At 46.7% G+C, this 25909-nt stretch overlaps 10 protein-coding genes across 10 annotated transcripts; 3 read left to right on the top strand and 7 right to left on the bottom strand.

Moving 5' to 3' along the window:
• Positions 1–3118: 3118 nt before the first annotated feature.
• BJ212DRAFT_1479903 (uncharacterized protein) lies at positions 3119–4542 on the top strand (the record flags this gene model as incomplete). The annotated part of the gene is made up of 3 exons (XM_041339971.1): positions 3119–3482; positions 3537–3862; positions 3916–4542. 3 exons carry the CDS (start codon positions 3119–3121, stop codon positions 4540–4542), a joined length of 1317 nt encoding a protein of 438 aa, XP_041194133.1.
• Positions 4543–5660: 1118 nt separating this feature from the next.
• Positions 5661–8304, top strand: BJ212DRAFT_1298923 (uncharacterized protein; the record flags this gene model as incomplete). The annotated part of the gene is made up of 7 exons (XM_041332765.1): positions 5661–5703; positions 5788–6032; positions 6072–6219; positions 6383–7306; positions 7463–7902; positions 7945–8178; positions 8242–8304. 7 exons carry the CDS (start codon positions 5661–5663, stop codon positions 8302–8304), a joined length of 2097 nt encoding a protein of 698 aa, XP_041194134.1.
• Positions 8305–8899: 595 nt separating this feature from the next.
• On the bottom strand, positions 8900–10753 carry BJ212DRAFT_1348580 (glucosamine-6-phosphate isomerase). Its single transcript, XM_041335423.1, has 9 exons — positions 10553–10753; positions 10439–10502; positions 10269–10385; positions 10113–10216; positions 9898–10056; positions 9571–9771; positions 9468–9487; positions 9342–9408; positions 8900–9208 (listed from the first exon to the last, which is right to left on the bottom strand). The coding sequence occupies exons 1-9, from the start codon at positions 10554–10556 to the stop codon at positions 9078–9080; spliced, it is 867 nt and encodes a 288-aa protein (XP_041194135.1). The 5' UTR covers positions 10557–10753; the 3' UTR covers positions 8900–9077.
• A 1078-nt stretch (positions 10754–11831) lies between these two features.
• BJ212DRAFT_1348587 (integral membrane protein DUF92-domain-containing protein) lies at positions 11832–13581 on the bottom strand. The gene is made up of 5 exons (XM_041335424.1): positions 13243–13581; positions 12908–13187; positions 12566–12845; positions 12363–12512; positions 11832–12315 (listed from the first exon to the last, which is right to left on the bottom strand). Exons 1-5 carry the CDS (start codon positions 13433–13435, stop codon positions 12256–12258), a joined length of 963 nt encoding a protein of 320 aa, XP_041194136.1. The 5' UTR covers positions 13436–13581; the 3' UTR covers positions 11832–12255.
• BJ212DRAFT_1348592 (glycogen synthase) lies at positions 13582–16605 on the bottom strand. The gene is made up of 6 exons (XM_041335425.1): positions 15963–16605; positions 15431–15910; positions 14779–15381; positions 14296–14730; positions 14168–14244; positions 13582–14116 (listed from the first exon to the last, which is right to left on the bottom strand). The coding sequence occupies exons 1-6, from the start codon at positions 16464–16466 to the stop codon at positions 13954–13956; spliced, it is 2262 nt and encodes a 753-aa protein (XP_041194137.1). The 5' UTR covers positions 16467–16605; the 3' UTR covers positions 13582–13953.
• Positions 16606–19327, top strand: BJ212DRAFT_1348595 (Aldehyde/histidinol dehydrogenase). The gene is made up of 15 exons (XM_041335426.1): positions 16606–16858; positions 16914–17017; positions 17076–17249; positions 17296–17593; positions 17646–17718; positions 17768–17808; positions 17860–17922; positions 17975–18074; positions 18121–18175; positions 18222–18268; positions 18322–18338; positions 18386–18421; positions 18470–18606; positions 18665–18741; positions 18792–19327. Exons 1-15 carry the CDS (start codon positions 16673–16675, stop codon positions 18845–18847), a joined length of 1464 nt encoding a protein of 487 aa, XP_041194138.1. The 5' UTR covers positions 16606–16672; the 3' UTR covers positions 18848–19327.
• BJ212DRAFT_1348617 (uncharacterized protein) lies at positions 19292–19649 on the bottom strand (the record flags this gene model as incomplete). The annotated part of the gene is made up of 2 exons (XM_041335427.1): positions 19292–19541; positions 19635–19649. The coding sequence occupies 2 exons, from the start codon at positions 19647–19649 to the stop codon at positions 19344–19346; spliced, it is 213 nt and encodes a 70-aa protein (XP_041194139.1). The 3' UTR covers positions 19292–19343.
• Positions 19650–20912: 1263 nt separating this feature from the next.
• On the bottom strand, positions 20913–21918 carry BJ212DRAFT_1269404 (uncharacterized protein; the record flags this gene model as incomplete). The annotated part of the gene is made up of 5 exons (XM_041330808.1): positions 20913–21162; positions 21226–21428; positions 21489–21577; positions 21627–21705; positions 21760–21918. 5 exons carry the CDS (start codon positions 21916–21918, stop codon positions 20913–20915), a joined length of 780 nt encoding a protein of 259 aa, XP_041194140.1.
• Positions 21919–22119: 201 nt separating this feature from the next.
• BJ212DRAFT_1429443 (HSP20-like chaperone) lies at positions 22120–22872 on the bottom strand. Its single transcript, XM_041337673.1, has 3 exons — positions 22638–22872; positions 22373–22583; positions 22120–22308 (listed from the first exon to the last, which is right to left on the bottom strand). Exons 1-3 carry the CDS (start codon positions 22757–22759, stop codon positions 22174–22176), a joined length of 468 nt encoding a protein of 155 aa, XP_041194141.1. The 5' UTR covers positions 22760–22872; the 3' UTR covers positions 22120–22173.
• A 1716-nt stretch (positions 22873–24588) lies between these two features.
• Positions 24589–25884, bottom strand: BJ212DRAFT_1446559 (MRG-domain-containing protein; the record flags this gene model as incomplete). The annotated part of the gene is made up of 7 exons (XM_041338265.1): positions 24589–24673; positions 24724–24808; positions 24865–25076; positions 25140–25225; positions 25275–25373; positions 25447–25669; positions 25724–25884. The coding sequence occupies 7 exons, from the start codon at positions 25882–25884 to the stop codon at positions 24589–24591; spliced, it is 951 nt and encodes a 316-aa protein (XP_041194142.1).
• Between the last annotated feature and the right edge of the window lie 25 nt (positions 25885–25909).

The following is a 25909-nucleotide window of genomic DNA, read 5'->3' on the forward strand; positions in this document are numbered from 1 at the left end:
AACTGGAGTATTTCCGAGAGTTACAGGAGGTTTATATACTGTAGGTATCATATAGGAATCAGTCAGCAAACATAAAGGCTATGTATGAAGCATATGCAGAGTCTACCAGTAAGTAGGACAGATCACAAATAATGAACACCGGAAATGAAATGTATGTAACGGATCAATAATCAAAAGGAAAACATGGTTAACCAGAGTCCGGAGACAGGGGCAGTCTAAATGGAGTTGGGTGCTGATATAGGGTTTGGATTCTGGAAGGGAGATAAAGATAGATCAGATTATTTGAGATCCAGATCTTGGATCCGGATATCCGGAGAAGCAGGATTTAGAGTTGAGAGTCCAGAATGGCATATGACAGACAGGATGTCCAGAAATCAGGAGATCAAAAGGACAAGATGTCTGGAGGTACAAAGGACAGGACATCCAGAGGTACAGAGGACAGGAGGTCCAGAAGGAATAGGGGCTACATCAGACAAAGTCTGATGTAGAAGCAAACAGAGGTAGAGTTGGAGAGACAGGAAGTGGACCCAAGTCTAGAGAGAGAGAGTAAGTGCTGGAAAGGCAAGACTCCAGCCTAGTGAAGTAATCCCTAGACTTGGGACAGAGACATAGGGAACAAATCTGAAGGTCTGGAATTCTGGCCTAGGGAATCCATCCCTAGGCCTTATGAAAAAGAACAAACTCAGATGGACTGAAGTCTGGAAGAAGATTGGGCAAGTCTAAGGTGATATTCAGACTGAGGACTCTACTAGAGTTGCACAGGGGTTATATACTAGAAGCTATCTGAGAGGATCAGTAAGCAAAGGAGTAAGGCTATGTACAAGCATACGCAAACACATTAGTAAGTGAGACAGAACATAAGTAAATGAACTTGGAGATGAAACTAGTACAAGGATCAATCAGCAAGACAGAAACAGAGATAACCAAGAACTGGACAGGCAGAGATGCCTAAATGGGGATAGGTGCAGGATCTTGGACAGAGGGTGGGAATAGGTCTGGAGATAGTAACAGTCAATATGCAGAGGTCCGGAGATATAGGGATCTGGAAGGCAAGGTGGAAACAGGACTGAGATATGTGAGGCAGTGGATGTAGTCCAGAATCCAAGAGGAGGTAAAGTCTGGTGTCTTGCATGATTTAGGAATCATGCATGGACATGAGTACTAGGTAGCCCCCTAAAAGACAAAGTCTGTTAGCTTAGGCATCAGGCTAGTCAACCCATACCTTGGTTTCAAACCTTGGTCAAATAGTTCACTTTCCCCTCTGTGATTCATGAATTTATCATATTCTGAAAAAAGTCATTTGTGAGATGGGAATCACATAATGACCTAGTTGATATTGTGAAGCAATAAGAAGGTTAAGGTATTGCCTTGCCTTTGGCTTATTCACTTTGGCTAGAGAAAACCATAGAGAAAAGTTCAAAGCCTAACAAAAACCTATCTAAAAAGCCTGTGTTTTGTGTCTTGTTATTGTATTATTATTTCTGAATTGTTTTCTCTAGTATTTCCTTGATTTATTTTTCTATTGGGATGCTCTGACCCATCAGATACTTCACAAAATTGTACCTACAGGGTATGATGTCATAATGATGTCATATGACTCCATTGATACTCCTGCAAGTATTCTGTTGAAAGTTATGATGTCATGATGATGTCATTTGTTCTGGAATGTTCTGCTCCACAATGACTCACCTCTGATGTCATTACTCCACCTATGGAATATTCTAGAATGTTCTGCTCCACTTCTGATGTCATTGCTCCGCTTTTTTACTTACATAATATTCCCACACAAAATGTATATAAGGAGGGCCCATTCTCCCTCCCAAAAATAGGACCTCCCACTTGCAATCATTTGAATCTCATTTTGAGCTACTCACTGTGAAGATTGTTGCTTACAAAGAAAGCCTCTTTGAAGTACCAAGTGCAGGGAAAAGACATTCCCTTGAGATTACATAAGTTTCTTATGATAGAAACTTAGTTTATTTGAGACCAGCTTCTCACCTAGTTTTCTGATATTGACTAACACAAGCTTTGGTCAATCTGATCATTTATGAGACCAGTTTCTCACCACTTTGTACCTATTTGACCAACCAGTCTTTGGTTAATGTATTCATATTTGAGACTGTAGTCTCTACAGAGAATTATCTTAACGAGGAACTACATTCCAGTGTCTAGATGGTTTATCCTAGACAAGTTTATAAGTTAGGATAAAACGCAAAAGCTCTAGCTAAGTTAATCACATAGATTAGTTTAGCAAGCCTCCCAAGAACTCACATGTTATCTACCACAAAAGAAGAAAAGTCATAGACCATGTTAATCAAGGACTGGCAAGAAGTCTTATCCTAGTGTAATTGTAGTGTCATTACATTTTACACACATTTATATAAGACCCTTGGTTATTAAGACACTGGATGTTTTGCTGGATGGAATGTGCATAGGGTGGACAGGATAGAGGTGTACGGATCAGGCTAGTAGTAAAGATCTGGAGGTCCAGAGCTCAGGGATAATTCTGTAGCAGATCTAATCCTGCTTAGATATGAAGCACACAGCAGAAAGGGATCTGGGAATGAGTCAGAGGTGGGGTCCAGAAATAGGCCCAGAAGGCATGAGAATATTATGGGATCTAGGTCTGGCACATGGGATATGACAGAAATGGCTGAAGGTGCATACCTCCACTACTGGCTGTTGAGATGAGGAATCACACAATGGTGATGCTTATGAGGATCCAGCATTCAGAGATGTGCTTGAGGAGATACCAAACCAACATTCAGATAAGGCACTCACACTATTTATTTCATACAAGTGTTTTCATGAAAATAACAGCCAAAGTACATGTGATAGTATTCACACAGCATTCAAAAAGTATTGGGAGGAAGTATGAGTACTAGTGTAGCACCTCTGCAGTAACCCATTTAACACTCACTCCATACAACAGAGCCAGCAATACATATCATGGAAAATGGCATTTCAACAAGACACAGGAGCACTGGGAAGGGAATCCTGCATGCTCAGCTGAGGTGCAGGATGTCATCAAGTTAGTTTGACACAAGACAAATAGCGAGGGCACTGACAGAACTCACTTGATCACCATGTCAAAAGGCTTCATGGATAGGATTCTAACATGGGTCCACAAATGCTGCCTGAGCAAGACCTATATGACTCTTGTCAGAATGTTGCTCAAAGGGGACAAATGGCTACTAACAACCTCACCCTAGAGTTGCATACATCAATCACACGCATTGTGATGTACCAAGTGTTCAGCACCACTGCCTGGAATCTATGGACAAGGTGTTTTGAATTGATTAAACTCAAAAGGAAAGACCTTACAATTGATCCATCCAAAGTTAACACAGCCTTTGGGAAGTACCTATACAATGAGACACTGTTGATCAAGGACTCACATGGTTGCTTTGAAGTCTTCTTGTCAAATCACAAAGGATGGCAGCAGAAGGTAGATAAAGGGCTAAAGGAGGCAGACTTGCACAGTGAGTAAACATGTCATGCGGCCAGTGCAATCACTGATCACTTGCCCTACTCAGGTAACCAGTACAAAATTTATCCACAGCCAGACATGCCTGGCTGTGATTGTTTCTTCTGGATGCTGCTGTGGCTTGCCCTTCTCAAGCATATTCACTACAATGACAAGCTCAAGCCTGACAACTTCCTCTTCCCTGCAATTGGCTCTAATGGCATTGTCCATCATGGTGAACATATCTCACATGACACTGTGCAGGCTTGGGTCAATGAAGCAACCACCAGTGCAGGTGACAGTTTCACCACCTGCACCTGCCATTGTGGCAGAGCACAGTGGCACTGGATGTTGGCTAGGGTAAGATGGTGGGGATCATGGGCAGAAAATGAGAATGTAAGTCAACAGTCCCTCAATATCAGCCAATGGACTTCCTGAAAATAAATCAGCATGATATACTCATCCAGTACCTACTCAATGAGCTCTCAACTTACAAAAACAACCACAGCAATGCCCTTTGTCCCACACAGAATGAGGCTGATGGCTTCTTGCTTGGCAAGCACCAGCTTGTCAAGCCTGCATGCTCCCAGGATCTGCAACTCATGCAGCAGTTCATCATAGTGGATGTCGCAGATTTGCAAAGTGACATCTGCTTCCTAACGAACACACTCATCTCCAGCAAAAATGGACCACCTAGCTCTACTCTTGTCCACCAGCCACTGCAGCACCCACTCTGCAGTACCTTTCTTCCTTGCAAGTCACCAACACTCATCCCACAGCAAACAGTCTCTGCTCCAAACAACACTGGCAGCATGAACTTTGGCTCTCATCCACTCCCCAAGAAGGGCTTGGACATTCCAAACCTTCCTATACAGTGCACTGATGGGAGCTATGCTCCAAAGAAGGACTCCTGGAGGTATATCATCCAGCACTGGACAGAAGCTGATCCTAGACATGGCCTGCATGTGGCCCTCCAAGACTGGCCAGCTGTATGGCTCAAGGGAAAGAACAAAGCCATCTTCAGTTCAAAGTACCACCAGCATGCTCTCGTCACACTGGAGTTCCTTGAACAGTGAGTGACCTGCCTCCCAAATAGCACCCAAAGCCACTCACCATTTGAAAGTACCAAGGAAATGAGTTGGCATTCCTTGCCACATATCCAGAGTACAAGGAAGGACACACAGCCCTACTCACTGCCATCAAATGTGCCAAGAAGAACCATGGAGAGATCATCCCCTGCAAGTAGTAGACTGTTAGGTAGATTTCAATAACATATGCACTAATAATCATGGCCCCATCTCTTTAAATTAGTCAATGAATATTTGTTAGTGCATTCAGACAAATGCACCTTGAGACAATGAAAGGTGGGCACACATCAAGCAAAACACAGTTAAGCATGGCCATAGGCACAGTGTGGGCCCTTCAAAAAGGCAGACAACCAACAGACAAATGCATGGGGACACACATTTTACAGAACAAGAGCACAATAGAGAGAGAAGGGAAGAATGAGGGAAGACAAAGGGACAAAAGGATCAGGACCATCACCATCAAATATTGTTACCCCAGTAACAGAGAAATGACTATTAATGGGGATGGGCAAGACCCTGCCAACTTTAAACTCCAACTGTGATTTCCAATTCCTGCTCTACAGCTGGAATCAATGTCCAGCAGAAATATTGCATGGTAGTGTTTAACATTCACATTGTAACAAAAAACCTTGGAAGCAGATGGACATTAAATATGATGATACTTGTATTCTATGAGGCAAAACACACAAAGGTGTTGCTTTCACAGTGATCCTATTTTCAAATGGGGTAGAATGCAGCTTTTTTCCTGATTTTTTTCAGAGAATACAAAGTTGGGATAAAAAAAAAGCCCCTCATACCAATTTGACCACAATAGTGTGACTGAATTGTCTGTGGCCATGTGATCTTGAAGCACACCAAATATGTGCTGACTAATTAAGATTAAGCATGACGTGACATGTTTTGACACATCAAGCCAAGCACAATGGCCCTCATCGCACAGAGATATATTACAAGTGACCATTATAATCCCTCAAAGAAATGATCTAGCAAACAAAAAGCTCACCTTATGTATATCCCTAAACTCAAAGACACACAGAAAAAGAGAATAACCCAATTTCAGCAACACCACTCCTAGACCTGTAACATGGACACAAAATGAGCTCACCATGCAACAAGAGAAAGCCATTACTTACAAGAGGCACTACCAAAGTGAGCGCAAGCAGGCCACATGAAAGGACTGTGCTGCTGCAAGTCTGCAGATGCAGATGCACTCATTGCAGTTGTCAAATGCAGAGATCACAGCAGTAGCCAAGAAGACACGAGAGCATCTTGATAATGCTATGCAAAGCATCAGCCACCTGCACCACAAAAACAAGTCACTCACCAAACAAAACCATGCACTCGTAATGCACATCACACATGCCTCAGCAGCAAAAACACATGCAAACGAGAAGGCATGGAATATCCTTGCCACCAAAGCTGCCAGCACCTTTTCTCTCAAGGAGAAAGGCATGTCTACAAATGTATCCTGTGTGATGGTGTGAGACTTGGTTGCAAATCTGGACATACCTCTTCAGAGCATCAATGCCACAATCAATGTGGTAGTGGAGGCATTAGGTGTTGAGGTGGAGGGAGATGTTAGCCAATGCAGTATTCACCGGATGGTAATTGAAGGTGGTATTGCAGCAGAGACACAGCTAGTTGACAAGATCACTTGTGCAAGAGGTATGCAAGTTATTTGACTCAGAATCAAAGAGATCTTGACCCCAACCCCTGCAAAACAGGAGTTATGTAAGCGGAGATGGTACCACCCACAAAAATATCAATTACCAGTCCCACCATGTCACTCTTACTCTGCCAGATGGGCAAACTGTGACTTGATTGGCAGGAATTCTGCATGAAGTCAACCACACTAGCGAGACTCAGTTGCAAGGGTGGAAACATCAAGCTACTGAAATGTACTCCACCTACAATGATGTCATGGAGGGTCATGATGCTGCAGACATTCAGGATTTTGCCCCAAAAGTCAAAGGAATATTGACAGACCATGCTGAAGACCAGAAGAAGCTTGTTTGTCTGTTTGCAGAGTGGAAACAAGAATGCAAGCAAGAAGTTCATGGTGAAAAGGCACTCACCTGCTTACCTCTGGCTGATGTCATACATCTACTTTCGGAAATGATGGAAAATGTCATTGAGACTGTGGGTGGCTATCAGCAATGGGATTTGCTTTCTCCAGATGAGTGGCAGCTCCATTCTAGCAAAGCCATCCATCAACTGTGCATGACCTTTGGAGAGAAGGAGTTTGCATCCCTCTCAAGTGCTGAAAAGGAGGCTGTGGATTTTTTCGTGTGGGCAGGCTGTTGCATGCATAAGGAGCTAAATGTGGCTAAAGGGGGGAATACAAGGATGCAAGCATGGTGGGAACAGAATGGTGTTGACAGCCCTGTCCTATTGATGAATAAGGACAATGCAGCTGCAGCATCAGCAGGTTCCTCAGTAGCCAAAGATCAGGCTGTTCAGGTGTCAACAGGAGGTGGGCAGAAGACTTTGGATCTTGCAGGCAGTGTATTTTATCACAAGGATGACAAAAAGGGCCAACACTACTCCCTTCAATATTATCTTGAGACAGAGTTAGGGTTCACCAGTCAATGGCCTGACACAAGTAACACTTGCTATCACAGCCATGGTGATGCTGCATGCAAGTATCTTGTTCACAAATCTTGGTACATGCAGTTCCTGGAGATCATACTATTCAAAAAAGAAAGCTGGACACACACAAACATGGAGCAGAATGTCTTCCAAGGCTTCTTGTGTCTCAGGACAGAGGAGGAAATTACATGCTGGGCATCATACAACCAATGCCTCACCCATCCATATCTATGAACCATCCAAAATTCATCCACCAACATACTGGACCTGGGGCCCATTCATACCAAGGTCATTGCTCACCTACAGTGTCTCATTGCAGATGTTGACCTTGTTTTGGGTCCAAGCACCTCTCACGAAACAGCAACCCTGGATGGTAGGCCATTCAAGCATCCAGAGGCATTTTATGCAATCCAGCAAATCGCCCAAGACCAAAAAAATTACCCTCACCTTCATTGTCTTCTTGTCACATTTTTGGAAGGTGCTCTTGACACTTGGGTCTGCTTTTGTGGCGAGTTCACTGCTGGTGGAGTGATAGATAAGTCATCCACTGCTCAAAGAGAGATGGCTTACATGAAAACAACAAATGACAACAACAAAGGTGCCCTAGGGACAGTCCATACATCTTTGCAGCAAGCACTGCACATGTCCTTGTCACACCTCAACTCTTGGTTCATATACAAGAAGAACATGACAGGAACTTACATACAGAATTTTCTTCAGCCAGGGGCTCAAAAGAGGTTGCTCAAGCAGGCTCATGCTGTTGATACACAAGGTGATGAGTGAAAACAGCGGGTTGTGCAGGCTAACTATGATAAGGAGCAGGTGAGGAAGAACAAGCAGCTGGATGTGTGGAGGAAGGAATGGCAGGATGCTGCAGAGGCTAAGCTCACTGCAGTTGTGCCTCATTTGACCCTTGCAGAAGTTGAAAAGCTCTATGTCAACGAAATTAACCTGCAGATCCAGTGGCATCGTCAATTTGACAAGGATGTGCCTGCTGCAAAAAACACACCATCAGGAAAAGCAAAAAGGGTTGAGGTATTGATGGATGCAGTTGGGCACTACATATGAGGTGAAACACGCCCTAAACATGATATGCAGCACTCGATGGAGCAGCCAGACGGTAGTAACAATGCTCAGGGAATGCTTGGATGCTTAGGATGAGTATAATGATGAGTGACCCTTATGTTTTGTTGACCATGGCTATTAATGCATAATGTTTAGAATTTATTATAATTCAACAATACAGCATTTTATAGGTACTTATGATCTTGATAGTGTCAAAAGGCTTCTCCATACACAGTTTGCTACAGTGTGCCGCTCGTACTGCTACAATTTTGATTACATAATGTCACGCCTTTCTTAGAGGCGTTGCCCATCCCCACTACTAACTACCAAAACAAGAAGGGCGCTAGGGAAGGCACCGAGGCAAAAGAGGCACCAAACCAACACCAAACAAAGCGGGGAACCCCGAGGTTCCATCATCACGTGACTGAATTACCGTATATGGTGTGCCGAGGCATAAATTTCGCCAGCTGAGGTTTTCCTGATGAGCTGAAAATGCAGCAGCTAGCACTGCAGTCTGCAGCTCTCTTTCTGCGAGTGTGTTGCCTTAAAAGAGGTTTGGGGGGCCTTTCTCTTCTGTGATGATGAAGAGGTCATAGTTGTAGAGCTCAAGCAGCAAACTGATGGTTATCATTCATTATCTGATGTAGTATCTACTGAGTTCATACGTACGAGTGTGACACCCATGGGAGTAGTCCGTTTCAGAACGAAATGGACCCAAACAAACGAAACGAGCGGTTGTGAGCTACTGGATTATCTTCCTGGGCTTCGAGATCTTACTTTGAATCTCACTACTCAGTATTAGATTCAATATATCTCTTGTCTGTTCCGCTTGATCATCATACTGTAGCTCATAGTATGGACAGATAGCATCACTCCATACTGCCGACCTGCCCCTGATGCTCTGTCCGACCTCTCGCCTTCAGCTCTGCCTGCCGTTGCTCCACCTCGTCTTGCACGCGTTCAATTGACTTGAAATATTTGACTGTTTTAACATGCAACTCTGGGATGCGGTTCCGCAGTTTTTGTTTCATTCAGAATGGGTGGACGAGAAAAGTAGGATTTCAAGTGAGGGGTGACAGACAACATCCGTATGTCAACCGAAAGTCGTATTGTATCAGAACGACAGCACGCACCAGCTGTAGCATCCTCATCGACTACAATCAACGCCCAAGGATGGAGCTGCAGCGCAGAAAGAGTCCACTACATTAGGAGTCACCTCAGCGTGAGTTTTGCAAGGTATTAGAAAATGGCCTACTCACAAGGTGGTTTACGCCGTCCTCTGTAAGTGAGTGCACACCACGAAAAAGTTGAAATCAGAAAACCAATGAATGAGCCCGAAGATGGCATGAAACCATGACTCACCAATAGCCTTGCTAAGAGCCAAGCTCTTCCTTTGGCCTGTGACCACAACCACGACTTCCCTGGCTTCAAGTACTGTGGCAACACCGACTGTAAGGGCCATACGGGGGACAGCAGCAATGTTGTTGTTGAAGAAGCGGGCGTTGGCGAGGATGGTGTCGTAAGCGAGTGTCTTGATGCGGGTCCGGGAGGCGAGGGACGAGCCTTTCATAGGAACGAGCATTTATTCAGTTGGTGAACGTGGAAAGAAGATAGAACAATAATACGGCAAAGAAGTCGCAGACGATACAATATCAAAGGGAGTGAAGTGGCGAAAGAAACGAAACATACCAGGTTCGTTGAATGCGATATGACCATCCTCACCAATACCACCCAGGAAGAGCTCGATACCACCACACTGCTTGATGCGGGACTCGTATGCGTTGCATTCTGCGACCAAGTCTTCAGCGTTCCCATCTAGTAAATTCACTTGGGAAGGGGGAATATCGACTGCATTTATGAAATTAGTACAGGATTTTCAGCGAGGGTGGCTGGACTAGACTGACTATGGGAGAAAAACTCGCGGAACATGAATGTGTGGTAGGACTCTGAGTGGTCACGAGGAATGCCGACATACTCATCCATGTTGAAAGTGACGACGTGCTTGAACCTGGAGTCATGAGTGGATAAACGCGACTTCAAGTGTACTGTTCAGCACTTACGATAGGCTGCCCTCCTTGACTTTGTTGATGAGAGCTTTGTAAGTTGGGATAGGAGAGGAGCCTGTTGGGAGACCGAGCACGAAAGGTTTGTCAGCGGTCGGTGCAAAGCCATTAATGCTAGGGGAAAGGAATGAGTCGTGGACAGGGAAATATGGATATGAGGATAGTACCGTTTGGCAATGTAGTTGGCAACATAGTCGCCGACAGTGGCAGGGTCGTCGCGGATGATAAGACCTGCAGAGACGTAAGCACATCGAACATGATTAGAAGGAACGTGAGCGGACGCATAGCGGCAGTCTATAGTGATACAAAGATAGGGAAGGAAGAGGCAGGATTCAACAAAGCGCTAGTATGAATTCCAACTTGCATGTGAGATCAATGCATGTGTTTTTATCCTTAAGCATTATAATAAATAATGCGTGCCGGCGGTGCTATGGACTGGGATCCATTCCGAAGGCGAAGCCTTCGCATTCACTGGCGCCATATGCTCAAACAATAATATACTTATGTGTCACACGCTATCAAATGTCATGAGGCCTAATCGCTATCAGATATGTTAACTCGTTACCGCTTACAACGGATCCTATTCCGACGCTATCATTCTCCTGCAGACCTTGTTAGTTAATACTTCAAGTGCGCGCACGTTTAAAATCCTCGGTCGCAGATTTGTCCAAATCTGAGTCTCAGGAGCGAGAATTAAATGTTAATTAGTACTGAGTCACCAGAATAGTGATACTTAGCCTCTAACCCCAACAGTTCGCACCGCGGAGCTAACCCGAACGGCCATATCCTCTCAGCTTCGTGAAAGAAGTGTATTTGATAGTGACTTTTCAAAATTGCACCTCAGGTAGTGCCACGTTTATCTATTGTCAAAAAGCAATATCCACGCATACTAAAGCTACATTATATCCAGCGCACAAGAGATCTTGAGGAAAATGCCAGGTTTGGCAGCTGCCACTGGCCCTGGCCGGTACTACCGTGAACCGCCGCAAAGCGATATGATCGTATCAAGTAGTGAACTAGTGCCGTGCGGTAATCCCATCTACGTGTGATACCTCGCAACGTCATGCATCATGCACGTCGCTGACACTGGTATGCCCTTTGCAAGAGTCTTCCTATGGACATACAGACACATGCGGCTTGTCACTCGTCTAAATTCCTGTTGTAGACACACGTGTAGATCACCAATAGTTTCAAGATTTGCTATTTCAGACACGTGTGTTGCAGTGATAGAGTCAATGGGCCTCAATCGTCCCGGCACGCATGCATGTCGCTCGCCCTCCAGCGGTCGAGGTTTAAAACAGTTGATTAGATAAATGCATCGCGTCGGCACTCGCCCACTGGGATCGAGGTTGAATTCGTGACCAGAATGACGCAGCTTCAATCACAATGCCGCTTCTCTCCACATTCTTGGCCAGTTTAAAGCATGTGTGATGTGTGATTTTTGACCTTGCAGTGCAGTCTAAGTGATGTTATTGATATTCATTTGCATGTCAGTCCTGGCATCGTATTCATATTGACACAGAGAACAGGGAGCTAGTCCTTATACTTTGCTGGTGGATCCGTATCTATGTGAGCCCGATAGTACTTGGTGGTATGAACTATTGTCTTATCTCATATATAATTACGAATCTTACTATGCTGTGATCCGTTCCTGCAACCTATACTACAGATCTATTAGGTCATCACGACGGCCAGCGCGTGCCTCATCACCCAATTTGCCGCGGCCGGAGCTATTGTTTCCTGACTTAACTGTTGTATGTTAGAGTGGTTCTCAAGGTGAGGAACCTGTAAAGGAAGGTCTGAGAACACAAACTGCAGCCAGTCTCATCCTCGAATCAATGTTACTGCACACAGAACTCGGACTGACTCGAATCCTTTTCAGTATCTCCTATGATTCCTGTCAAGAGAAAATTTGAATGTGGTGGCATGGTTGGAGGCATACAGCTGCGATCAGGAGTTTCTACAGATGAAGCACAGAAAATAATCATATTGAGGCAAATCTTGCGACAATGAGCGCAGTCCCTATCGATGACAGCAGGTTGACCTGTGGGACAGTTAGCATCAAGATAGAGAAGTATAAAATTAGCTTGCCTGGTTGTTTGTCAATAAATTGAGTCCGCTAATAACTTTGACAGTGTCTTTCCGCCCGCGATCAGGTTCCGCCGAATGGCCAGTAAGAATGATCTTTTTGTCAACTGAGTAGCGTGTGCGCTGTACGGTCGCTCCGAGGAACGAATCCAGCTAGTGTCGTCGCATTAATACACGGCACAATTGTGACACAAGTCGAATCCTACCAAGCTCCCGCCAGCACCTGCCACACTACCCCAGAATACGAGTGACGGAAGAATAGTCATCCAACTGCTCCTGCAGTGTGCATTCTCTACAATGAGTGAAACGAATATTGTTACACCCATGGACAAACCGCCAAATAAGCTGGCAAGTGTCCCGCCGAGTGAAACACCACCGTTTGTACCGGGTGGAACAGTTTTCAGCGTCGTGATAAGGATTGGCGGGCGGGAAGAGAGGATACCGAGTTCTGATGCGAGAGTATCCCCCAGGCAGCAGGCAAAGTGGCTGGTGGCACGGTATTTATAGGCCAATGAACAAGATACATTAAGTAGAAGGGCGGAGCTTACCCAAGCACCATAAACATCAGCGCGCGACTCAATCCACTTGATACCGTTGCGTCCAGTGGGCACCATTGGCCATCTTGGTATGGGACACTCTCCAGCAATACTGAAACAGAAGGGATGTAAGAGTTAACTAGACTCCACGGCAAGATATCAGGCGCAAAGGCAAGACACCATATTCCACTCGCAAGTAACGCGGTGAATGAGTTGCAGAGAACTTGGGCGCCTGATCGGTAGCCAGCGTCTTGATAGTCATCTTCAAGCTGAGCCTTCCGTTTTTTGCCATCTAATTGTTGGTCAAAAGACATGCCAGTGGAATCACTCATTTGGTCAACACTTACATTTAGTGGCTCTAGACCCGATCAAGTAGAACACGATGAGAGTGATCCCAATGGTCCGCACAGGCACTGCAAGAATGCTGAAGCCAACCACGAATGCGGTCACTGCACCGGAGAAAGAAAGTGATCGCGAGCGCAGTCCATGTACACTGAGCAGAGTGGCGATAGTCAACGGTATCAAAGGGATGGGTGCCATGATGGGTCAACAAACGAGGACTCGTCCGAGCAGTTCGCGAGCATCATACAATGTTCCCAGTACATAAATGACTAAGACCAGCTTTACATAAAGACCTTACGTTCTCTTTAATCGCTTACCGATATCTCGGCGTCGCATTTCTGGCAGTGATGGTGATAAAGAATAGATCCAAGTGCAATCAAGGAAGAGCCTTGGATACATAGAGTCCATAATGCGTATGGAGTCTGGATATGCAACGTATCTTGTAAAGGCGTACGTACAATTCAGAAGCATAAGACATAAAAGCAGATATGAGTACCAATCTCGATAGCTGAACATAGATCATGACGTGAAGATGACCAGAAAACATGTAACCAGATTTCTGGAAGTCAAAAACCAGGGTATTTAGAGAAAATAAGAGCAAGCATGCATTCGTAACATGAAGGCTTCTGGATCCTAGCACCAAGCCAGCAACCAAGCTTGAGTCATTCGATATCACGAGCCTAGATTCGGGTTGTATACTCAGCCAGATGTGTCACCTATGCAGCTGGAGAGGCGGTAGACACTCCGTTCACCTGGCTGAGCGCAGCGTCCGCCTTTTGAAGATCGTGTTCGCTGAGGCTCTTGAATGCCCCACCCCCGGGCGTGCTTGCCCCGGACATCACGGAGGACGCTCGCGAGCGCACTTTCATGACAAGAGGGCTGGGTACAGGAACACATGAGTAAAACACCAGTAGGTCAGAAAGCACTTACAAGGGATATTCGTCCTCATCATCTTCCCCTGTACGCGACCAATGGCCCCTGTAATCGCTAGTTTCTAAGCGTTGCATCTATACAATAATCAGTACATCCCAACTCGCCTCATGACAAAAGATGCCTACCTCCTCTGTAAGTGTTCCAAGATCACCTGGTGTCGCGAGCCCCGAAATTCTGAGCCTCGGACTGGCTTGGACAGAAACTGGGAATTCCCCAAAGCCCCACTCCACATCTTCCCCGTTGTCCTCGTCTGCGCCAATGAATGCGTCAGGGTATGCCCTCCGAAGCGCAAGCATCCGGGCCTTCTCGTACTCAAGGCCAAGATTCTTCCAATCTAGAAGTGGCGAGAGTCGCTCGACTCGGTTTCGCTGGTTGATCCGCTGGCGCCGTGTTTTCCTGACAAAGTCGAACATCGAGTTCGCGAGCGCGTTGACGCTGTCATCAATGGAGGTAGTGCGTCGGTCGATAATGTAGATACCCTCGTCAGAGGGATTATGGATCGAATCCTCCATAAAGCACCCGAATCCGGAGAGGTTTGTTGTAACACTAGGGATACCCATCTACTCGAATGAGCTCGAATCGCACGATATAACGAATATACAACGTACCACGGTGCACTCCGCGGGGGTGTATCCCCATGGTTCGTAGTAACTCGGAAATACACCCAGATGGCACCCTCGCACGAATTCTTCGTAATCGAGACCCAGGATCGGGTTATTTGAGTTCAAAAATTCAGGATGAAAGATGACCTTGACGCGGTCTCCCGGTGTATTGAAGAGACGTACGCGCCGTAGCTGATTGAGGATCGGGTCGCTCGAGTCGTCTGCCATATTGTGTGTAACAATCGGGGGAAGAGTGTGTCGCTTGAGCGCGAAAATGCGACGTTTCAATAGGACTTGGTCCTCTGCGCTTAGGAGGTCCTCTGGCGCGACCACTGTGCGACCCTCACCATGGAACCGCGCAGCGTGCTCAAACAGTCGTGCGCCAACACGGGCCTGTACCTCGGTAACGGTATCGCGTAGCTGCTTCATAACTGCTTGACCCTTAAGAGCTTCAATAGTATAACTATTGGTGGCAGCGGGCATGATGATGAACGCGATAACTGTGGTCTTGCTCTGACTCTGCTGGAGGCGGTGATTGAGACGAGCAAGGGACTCGATGAACATATCGACGCCCTTGTTACGGTACTCATACCGACCGGCTGTGAACATCTGGTGGATGTGATTGGTTGGAGTAATACAGAAGAGGGGCACGACGTACATAAATGGTGTTTTCGAGATCGAAATCATAGTGACCATAGAAATGCCCACGAACGAACTCATTGATTTTCTCCTTGGAAGTCGCATGCAGATTCTGGAACTCGTGCATTGCCTGGAACTTGACCACGTTCAAGCCATTTGGAAGGACACCATCCGGTTTCCTCTTCAAGAGATGCTCACTCTCCCATGCAGTAATTCCGCTAACGGTCGTGAAAACATCCGCGCAGTGTGCAGCAGCACGTTCGATGCAGTAGCGGTGGTATATGCCACGCTTGCCAGCTTCGTGGTCAACGTCAAAGTAGGATAGGTTATTGTAGAAGTCGACGCTTCCAGCGCAGAGATAGCGACCGAGCAGGGTTGCGTGTGTCGTAAAAACGGTGGTAACATCGATGTGGCGTTTTCGGGCGAGGGGAATAGCAAGCCCTGCCTGCCATTCGTGGAAGTGGGCAACTACAGCTGTATGAGCTTTGTGCGCAACATACTGAGCGTTGATAAGTAGGGAGCCAATCAGTTGGAGTAGATTAACCACATACCTCGCCAAGAAACCATGCTACAAGATAACCAAAGACGATGGTCTCGTTTGTCTCGTGGTCATTGGGAGGTGATGGGATGCCTGCAAGATTCCAAAGATCGGCCTTCCACTCATCAAGACGGTGATATTGGCTGCCGGTATCGAAGAGTAGGACACGTGGAGCACCCTCTATGAGCCATCGACCATAGAGGCATTTCACACCCTGTGCTCTCATGGACTGGAGTGTTGCGACTAAAGCAGGATCAGTGGGTTCTTGCGTTTCAACCTCCATAGGAGCTGTCTTGTAAATGAGGGGACCAATGAGGGTGTAACGATCACCGTACGTCTGCATGGTCACGGGGACCTTGGTCTTGATGACTGTGTATATGCCTCCAACCTTGTTAGCAACCTCCCAAGCACACTCGAAGAGGATTGGGTTCTGGATGTCACGCTTCAAGGGATCATCGGGCATGGCGATGGCGAGCGATTTGGGAGGCACGACATCTGTGGAGATGGAGCTGGCCATGTTATTGGGTGATTCCAATTTCCAAAGTCGAGCAAATGATTTTGAGCTACGTCTTATAGGACTGACCTCATACCCACGTGACTCTTATCAACCTTCCCAGTGGAGTCGGTGCTTAGCAGGTTTAGATATGATCTTGACAAAAAAAATAGATTTTTGACCAAGAGACGCGCCGTGTATCCGTATCGACTAGTTCATCTTCTACTACCATGTCCAGCTCATTCGATCTCCATGTTCAGACAACTATCTCACCCCATAATGGTCAGGCATACCATGTAGAAACATATCCTGTTTCTAGTGATCTAGACCGCACTCTCGAAAGTGCAGCACAGTCTCAGAAAGAGTGGATCCAGACTACACTGGACGAACGTATCGCGAAAGGTCGCAAATTCATTGTCCGTGTGCTCTTGATAAAGTGGTACTTTCAGAGCTGCATTACACGCCCTCTAGGAGAATTTTTCTGCTCTTGCGAATCGAGAGGCACCAGCAACATACGATCATGGTCCCCTTGGACACCATAACCTTGCCGAAGAGCTGTGTAATCAGATGGGCAGGTGCATGCCTTTACGGGTAAAATGTCGCGAACGTACTGATTCGGAGTGCACACACTAGGCCCACCGATCAGTGTTGGGGGGAGTTTAGAGGATTTCTACAGCGCGCAACCTATATGGTCGACATTGCTGAATCATGTCTCTCAGACATAACCTTTTCAGATAATCAACCTGGTTTTAGTCGCTCAATCAAACGCGTTCCCCTCGGTGTCATCTTCGTCATCGCTCCATGGAAGTGAGCATATTTAGTCTTGAAGATACTCGAGATTCATCTTTTCCAGCTACCCGTATCTTGTTATGATCAATTCTGTACTTCCGGCGCTCATCGCTGGAAATGCCGTTATTTTGAAACCTTCTCCCCAAACGCCTCTCACAGCCGTGCGATTCAAGGAAGCCTTGAACAACGCTGGATTTCCAACCGATCTCATACAAGTCGTGCACCTCTCGCTGCCGCTTACTCGATATGTCGTACAGCATAAGCTAGTCGATTTTGTTGTGTTCACAGGCAGCGTGGCAGGAGGGAAAGCGATTGAAACGGCAGCCGTTGCTGCTGATGGATTCAAGGGCGTTAGTTTGGAGGTGTGGTGTTTCACCATCAAAAGTATGAGTCGCTAAGTCAAAGGACTTTTAGCTCGGAGGAAAGGATCCAGCATATGTTCGCGCAGATGCTGACTTGAAAGATGCAGTAATACAGCTAGTTGATGGTAAGTCAATAAATGTACAACTAAGCTGCTCTCTCACCGATGTGCGTAGGTGCAATGTACAACGCTGGGCAGAGTTGCTGTGCAGTCGAAGTAAGAAATATTACTTTCAACGTCGAGGCATGACTTACCTCAGCTGAACAGCGGATCTATGTTCACGAGTCCGTGTATGACAATTTTGTAGATGAATATGTCAACGAAACCAAGGCAAGTCGTGACTCCTGTGGAATATTTTGATGTAGCTTGAACGTAAGTCTAGAAACTCGTACTGGGGGATCCTACGAACAAGCAAACGACCATTGGTCCAGTGATCAGCATTGCTAGTGCAGAGAGAATTCGCCAGCAGGTTTCCAGTGCAGGCAAGTGTTCCACAAATCGTACTGCTACTGGCTGATCATATCGTAGTGCAAACGGGCGCGAAAGCACTAATACCCGAGAACCTGTATCCAAAGGCAGAACCGTAAGTTAAGGTTTGTATGACAGAAACGGGTATTCAGCATCTTCAGAGGCACTGCCTTTGTTGCGCCCCAAGTCCTGGTTGATGTGAATCACAGTGAGCTTGTTATATTCGCGTCCTTTGATACTGTTCTGAGGTTCCGACAACAGCGATGGACGTCATGAAAGTCAATCCTTCTCCTATCATGCAAAAGTTGTGTCTAATTTGATGCAGGAAGAGACGTTCGGACCCATCATTGGCATCCAGAAGGTGATTTGATCAGTGTTGTCTTCAAAGATCGGTAATAAGCTTCAGCAGGTCTCGTCTGATGCAGAAGCAATTGAACTCATGAATGAGTCGGAATACGGTCTTACCGCTTCCATCTGGACCAAATCATTGGATGACTTCAGCACCCTCGCAGACCAAGTGCAAACTGGAACAATATTTCTCAATAGGTGTGGATTCGTCATCCGGATTGCTGGTCATACACCACACTGATTCCCATGCTTTAAGATGCGATTCGCTCGACCCAGCCTTGGCTTGGACAGGGATCAAGAACAGTGGACGTGGCGTCAGTCTAAGCAAATTCGGTGCGTTCCCATTGACACAGCTCGCGTTGAGGCTACTAATGCAGCCACAGGATACGACCAACTCACAAGGGCGAAATCCATCAACATACGCATCAACACAGCGTAATCAGATTGTGGGATGATCATGATATCAATATTGTAGGGTGTGCTTTTGAGATAGGTCTCGGTACAACAAGCATAATAAATATCCCAATTCCCGGATCAAGAGTGTATTCCGGATACCTACGGGCAAGTATTGTCAGTTATGATCAACGCATACGATAGATGCAAAAAATAGTGGATCAGGACCCTCAAACGTAAATAGAGAGCCAGGGAAATTATCTCCAACGTGCGGACACTCGGTCTGGTGCACAGCAATACAATCATCACAATAAAAAATCGGCTAAAGGTATAAAATCTCACCTGTGAGTTCAACCCATCAACCAAGAAGTTTGGAACAAGAAACAGCTATGACGGTCATCCAACCGACAACAATTTTTATGGACTTTGCAGCTGCTGACGTAAGATATTCGCACGCGAGTTTGAGGTTAGTTTTGCCGGTAGAACCGGCAGAATAACGGGTTCTGCCGAGTGGCATAACTCTAGCGGTGAAACTTTCCTATCTACAACATCAATGACGGTCCTCCCGAAGACATCAATGACGCCTCGTTCCATCCATCATCCTCACCATCATGATTCATGACATCAACCTCATCTACAGCAACTTGGGGTATTATCCCTTGGTCAACACGCTCCAATTCGGCAAAATCAAATGCCTTCCCTCCAAGGACCTCCAAGTTGTCAATATTCACAAATTCTTCCTGTACTTCGAGAGCGACAAATGCTTCGGCAATTTAATCAACTGATATGGTCTCGGGACCTGCAAGGAGGTCGTCTGCATCTTGTGGTTCTGCCGCAAGTGGGGGCATGGCGAAGCTCGGGAGTAGCATCCTTGCAGTAGCGGATGATATGGCTAGCCAGGTTATTGTCGCGACCTTGGATTTTGGCACTAGGGGAACTGTCGAGGTGACTACAGTGGTTGCATTTCCAGAGGTAGCGGCCAGAGCTGTTGGCAACTTTGTCGAGATGCTCAAAGTTATCGTTGATTAGGGATGGCACTGAGCGGCCACCCACATAGACCATACTCTAAGACGAAGGATCAGCCGAGAGCATCTGCAACTCTGTTTTCACACTTGTAAAGTTATACACAGTGTATATATTATTATGGACTAGTTCTCTGCCAACCCTGAGTTCTGCCCACAACACTAGCCTCGGGCCAATCTCAGGCTCCATGGCCATGAGACCGCCGACGATCGTCCTTCAAGTTAAGTCGGAGGACGTGATAAAGGCGGTGATTCTTTCTATGTATTGCCGGCTTGTGACGAAGCTCAGGTCCAGATTCAAAGGGATCTTCAAGCTCGGTCATCCTGATTTTTGCATGGGCATTATCATTTGGCAACGGGGTTTTCGTGCTGCATACAATTTTTAATGCGGTGCAAGGAACAGATACAAACTCGCGATGTTAGCTAAGAATTGCCCACCAATCTTCCACTCCCAAAACTGTCACTCGTACGGCCATGAGCGGCAGCCCTGACAACACCCCGACCTGGCCATGCGGGGGCAGGCTCTTAGAATATTAGCCCAGTGAAAAGGAAAGAACACAGTGGCTTAAGAGTCACACGTCAAGCCATACGTCACGTAGCTCGCAATATCTGCTCTTCGAGAGAATCCTGTTCATGAGAAGTGATGTTTTCTTTCCAAGGCTCCACGGAAGGGGTCCTCTAGCGTCTCCCAGCACCTTGCTTCATCTCAGGGTCCTGGTATACAACTGAATCCAACCGTGTAATAGTGCTGGTAGTTCGGTTCTTTGGAGATATGGCAAGCGAGCAGCAGCAGGGCCCGGTCAACTGCTAGGAGAACTGGGAAGTGGTGTCGACGAGGCAAAATCAAATACTTGAGTTAATAGTACAGTGTGGATCGTGAATGCTAGTTGGAATATACACTGCAGTGTATGTATCTAGACCTAGAATTAGAATCGGTTGCGCTTTCGTTGCTGCTTTATCATTGCATCGACCGCCATGCCCCTGTAAAAGATCCGTCAGTGCTCAGTACAACACAGTAGGTCGGGCGGCTTGAGGATTCGGAAAGATTGTAGCAGGCAAGAGTAAAAACGAAAAAGAAGAAAATAGAACTTACTTCCGTCCTTTCATTCTCGGCTCTTCGTCAACATCCATCGCATCTGCCAAATCGACGCCACCTCGCATGATATTCCCACTAGCCGTCAATGGTCCTCGCTTTTTCGTGTCCTTGGACACATCTTTGAGGATAGCATTATATGCCCTATCGTGCTCTTCATTATCCACTGCAACAGCCGCACTGTAAGAAGCTATCTGGGCGAGCTTATTATCTAATGCGGAAAGGACAGAAGCGGTTGTCGAAGCCCTAGAAAAGACCATGATTGGTCCGGACAAGAGGAGCTGGAATAAAAGCTGAAATAATACACACCATGTCTTTAGGGCCGCAAGCACTGCGTCTGCCTTTCCAGGCTCGAGATCTCGTCCCATCGTGTACTCAATCTCAAGTTGCTGCTCCTTCTGGTCGAGCTTCCCGCGGAGGATGTCGAGATATATCGCATCAATTATGAGATCTTCAAGATCGCGGATCGTGGGCATTTGTAGCTCTTGTAGGAGGAGAGAGTATGGGAGAATCTGAAAGGGTAGTGTTCAGTAGTGTTAGTGGACTAACTGTTAGGGTATGCCTGGACGTACGCGTCTGCTGGCGGCAAGCGATACGATAGACAGGTGCTTAAGCTTGATTATTTGAGCTTGGTTTAGTTGAGGCAGCGAGTCCTTGTTTGCTGCATGACCGTCAGCGCGAATAACAGTGTGAGACGATGATCCACAAACCAAGGTAATCTTTGTACGTCCGATACGAGAATACCTGCAGCAGGGAGAAGAAAGGAGCATGCTGCTCGTTGTTTGCCAGCTGTTTCGCGGAATATAGATAAAGAGAGCAGCGACCAGAGATGCCATGACATACCTCCTGAATATTAGGGAGCTCAAGGAGCTCGGCAAAGACAAACACGCCTTGAGCTGAAGTGGCATCCTGAATAAGTTTCGCTGCTGCTGCACCCTTGGCTGACTTTGAGATGAGAAGAAATGGCTCGAGCTTTGCAGCAAAGTTCGTTCCTAACTCCATCTCCACGTTCAAGTGTCTTCAAACCAGCCTTCATCGACATCTGCACGATTCAAGTATTGGTCTCCCCGTGAGAAAAAATGCTGGGCCAATACTGATACTCAGGCTACGGCCGAGAAATACACAATTCCGAATCCTAGAGCTGCTACTGATGCAGAATTCGAAAGCGACGCATAATCACACAATCAAGTAAAGAAAGTTAAGAGTACATCAAGAGTACACGACTGGATCTCCAGACTCAATTGCTCCAAACTTGATTTATTTCTTGCTACCTTTCCCCTTGTCAGGGGGTGGTCCCTCGATAGGGATAGTTTTTGTCTCCTGCTCTGGAGGCGCCTTTGGGAAGGCGACCCGAAGGATGCCCTCCTTCATATTCGCCTGGATTTGTCCAGGCTTAGTTGCGACAAGCATGTTACATCAGTGCCAAGCTCGTGTTCACCGTTGTGTGTGATCGTACCTTAGTTCCCTCAGGGAGCTGCAGAGTTCGAGCAAAACGTCCGAAAGAGCGCTCGCGCACCGCAAACCGACCCTCTCCAGTCTCGGTTTTCTTCTCGCCCGAGATGGTCAGGCGGTCATTATGCACTTCAACGTTAACCTCCCCCTGTGCTATGCCGGGGAGTTCGAACCTTGCCACGACCTGGTTGTCTTTTGTCTCAATCAGGTCCATCCTGCGTATTCAAAATGTCAGAGTACATCATCGTTCCCGTACAGGCAGCACGTACTTGGGGCGGATTGTTGTAGGACGAGCCTCGTCGGAGTCAGGCCGGAAGCGTGAAGTAAACGCATCGTCAAAAAGACGGTCGAATTCAGTGAATGGGTCATACAGAAACTGTGTGTGGGCCATATTTAGGTAAGACTCAGTAGTGCGGCAACAGCAGTGGCCCCGGCGACGCGTCTTATATATCGCCCCTATTGACCTCTGGGCGTTGCTCCTGTAACTGGGCTATTGAACTCGTGATTGGATTAGCCAAGCCGATCGTCCGGGTTTAACCTTATCCCCAGAGAAAACGACTGCGAGAAACTCAGACCGCAAATCTGCACGACTAGCAAAGTAAATATTGAGTGCTGATCATGAAAGAGTGGACACGCATTAAAAACATGTATGATTTCCTGGAATGCTTCTAACTGTCTTCTCGACGTGTGTTGCACCGATTTGCACTCCAGATCATCATTTCGACTCAAATTACCGGATTCGCCGGCACAAAAGTCTTTCAGCACTATCACGCCCCCTGTTTGTCGGTGGCGCTGTAGAATCCTTGGTCTTTCAGTGAATCTAGCATCAAGTTCATATGGACCCAGATGAATTGTTAATCTACTCACTAGAGAAACAACAGCCTATGATCACAACGAAGCGAAACTACACGGCAAAACATGATGCGGGATTAGCTTGAATAATTTCCTTGCTTGTGGTTTTCCTCCTCTTTCCCACTTGTCAGAGATCTGTCAAATAAATATTCGTGCACCGTGCCGCTAGCTCATCGACATTAGGCCATTGCTTGCTTTCGTTATGACAACACAAGTACCAATATACCATGATCAGCTATATCGAATGGAACATCCTGAGCAGATGTCTGGATCGAAGGGATAGATTGACTGACCTCACCTGGCATGATGGCGTTTTTTACCGTTATCTCGAGCTTTCTATATATGCTGCCATCAGAATCCACATATACGGTGTTGCTACTGCAAGACAGTTAGTTTGGGGTGAAGTTGAAATACACATCGATGGATGATAACAACTTTGCGAGCACAGGGGAACACATCCTGCGAAATTGATCAAACTGATAACGCTGGAGTTAGAAGACTTACTCGTTCATCATCCAACCGTTTCCAAACTACTTTGGAGATCTTGCAGGGTTTGGTGTCTAACTAAACTGTAACGTACTAGCCAGCAGCTGTATATCGGGGGGGGGGGGGGGATTCAAACGCCCAATGGACATCTCGCTGATTATTTACAACCGCCCAATACAGCGCCGTGTTCCTCGATATCGGGTTGTTGCAGGGGGTTGGAGAACTCGGCAATTGGCATGACAGAAGAAAGGGCGTGATTGCAAGAGGAAATAACGTCACAGATACGAGATAGAACCGTGACTTGAAGTTTCTGCTTAGATTGTAAAAAGGAAGATACTGATTGTTTGCATTGGACGGAAATTGCGTGGTATGTAGGAAGCGAGTTAGTAACGGACGTGCTATCACCGAAGACTTTGGACTTGGGTATCCATCATGAGGGTCAGGCAAAGGAGTGACACCGTCGAGCCTTTAGCAGAATGGGCACGCCAAGCATGACACGCATGGTGAGAGCGATTGGCTGGAGAGCAGGCGATGAAATGACAAACGAGCGTGGTAAAGGTGGCACACGTGTTGGCATGGAGAAAGCTCAGGCTAAGTGCTGTTTAGGATTTGGTAGCAGTATCTGAACGAAGTAAGTGAGAAGTGGCGGCTATGCACATGATCGACTGGTCCTGGAGATGCAGTTTAATCAAGAGGAAAAGGTGGCAGAGTCGTGTTAGCGATTAGCTAGCCGATGTCATCGAATCCTCGTATTCGGCTGATCGAGCTGATATAGTTGTGGACCAGCAGACACCTCACAATTGGCGTCAATTCAGATCGAAGGCTAACGTAGGCGATTAAGATCGTGAGTAATGATATTTACACAGTAACGACGATGATGAATTACGATCGAGAGATATTTTGATATTGCAAACTTGAGCTTTCATACTCTGTCAAAAACAGCCGACTGCGGTCATTCATCATAAACCTTCGCCAGACATCAGTAAATAAATACAACAGAAGGGTAAAACAACACACGTTAGTAGCTCGTTGACATAATCCCTCACTAGCCCGACGCTCTCCGCGTCCATTGTAGAACTGGCGACCATCTGTGGTAGACTCACTAAGCCGAGGAACTCATCAGTTGACGCTAAGTACTTCATGTGGATAAGATCGCACCAAGCATCCTGAGCAAGTGTTCTGCTCCGTATATGGCGCTCATATCTTTCTCCTGGCCAACTTGCACCTTGGGGCCCGTGACATACTGCTTGCGGATCTCAGCGTATTGTGGACGCTCAAAGCGGTAGAGAAGGTTTGCGCCGAGCGAGCGATCAAAGTAAACTTGCAACCCTGAAATTACCGTTGGGAGGACGAGTTCAGGCTCACGAAGGCTAAAAAAACAGGTTGGCACTTGAGTCAGCAGAATATTGAGTATTCCCGATAGAGGAGCTGACGTTGTGCTTTTCCCGAGCCCTATCACATAATCTTTGAACTCCTGGAGGATCTCAACGACTGTTGGGCTTCGTGGTACAGATACCAGCTTTCGGGTTATCAATATCCAACTCAGGCGAAAAGCGACACGATCCTACCTGACTGTTCTTTGTGATCGCCTCCCAGTCATCCACAAGCAGTACTTTCAGCACCTCTGGGACATTGAGTTTCATTTCCGGCTTCTTGCTGCTGTCGTCCTGTTATAAAATGACATCAGCGCCACCACAGAGAATACACCATGAGACAGATTTGCATATAAAAAAAACGCACCTCCTCTCTCCCTCTCTTGGTTCCTCTACCATCCTTACGCCCAAGCCCGCCACCGCGTGAGGAGCTACTGTCTTTTATCATACCCCCGCCATGAGCCTTCCCTTTTGAGGACGACCCCGAAGTAGACGCAGCCGCGCTGGCCTGTGCCATTAGTGCTTTCTGCAGCTGCACATTCGTGTCATTGAATTTGAGCAGCCGTGTGATAGGCACCCACTCATCCCACCTAGCCAGCGGTGAGCAAAAAATGAGTCAAGCACAAACACAAAGGACAACGCACGTTTGCTTCCACCCCTTATAATGCACGAAGAAATGGTGGCCAACCGTGGAGAGCTTAGTGTTGGTTTCGTCCCACATCTCTGCTTTTAGTATCTTAGCCTCGTAGACGAGGGGCCCGTGATAGCATAAAATACGCTCGCCGACTGTGAACGATGAAGACATTCGCTGCGCAGGACTTTCGTACGCT

Source organism: Suillus subaureus (assembly GCF_016647635.1).
Source record: "Suillus subaureus strain MN1 chromosome Unknown BJ212scaffold_12, whole genome shotgun sequence".
Classification (NCBI taxonomy): Eukaryota; Fungi; Basidiomycota; class Agaricomycetes; order Boletales; family Suillaceae; genus Suillus; species Suillus subaureus.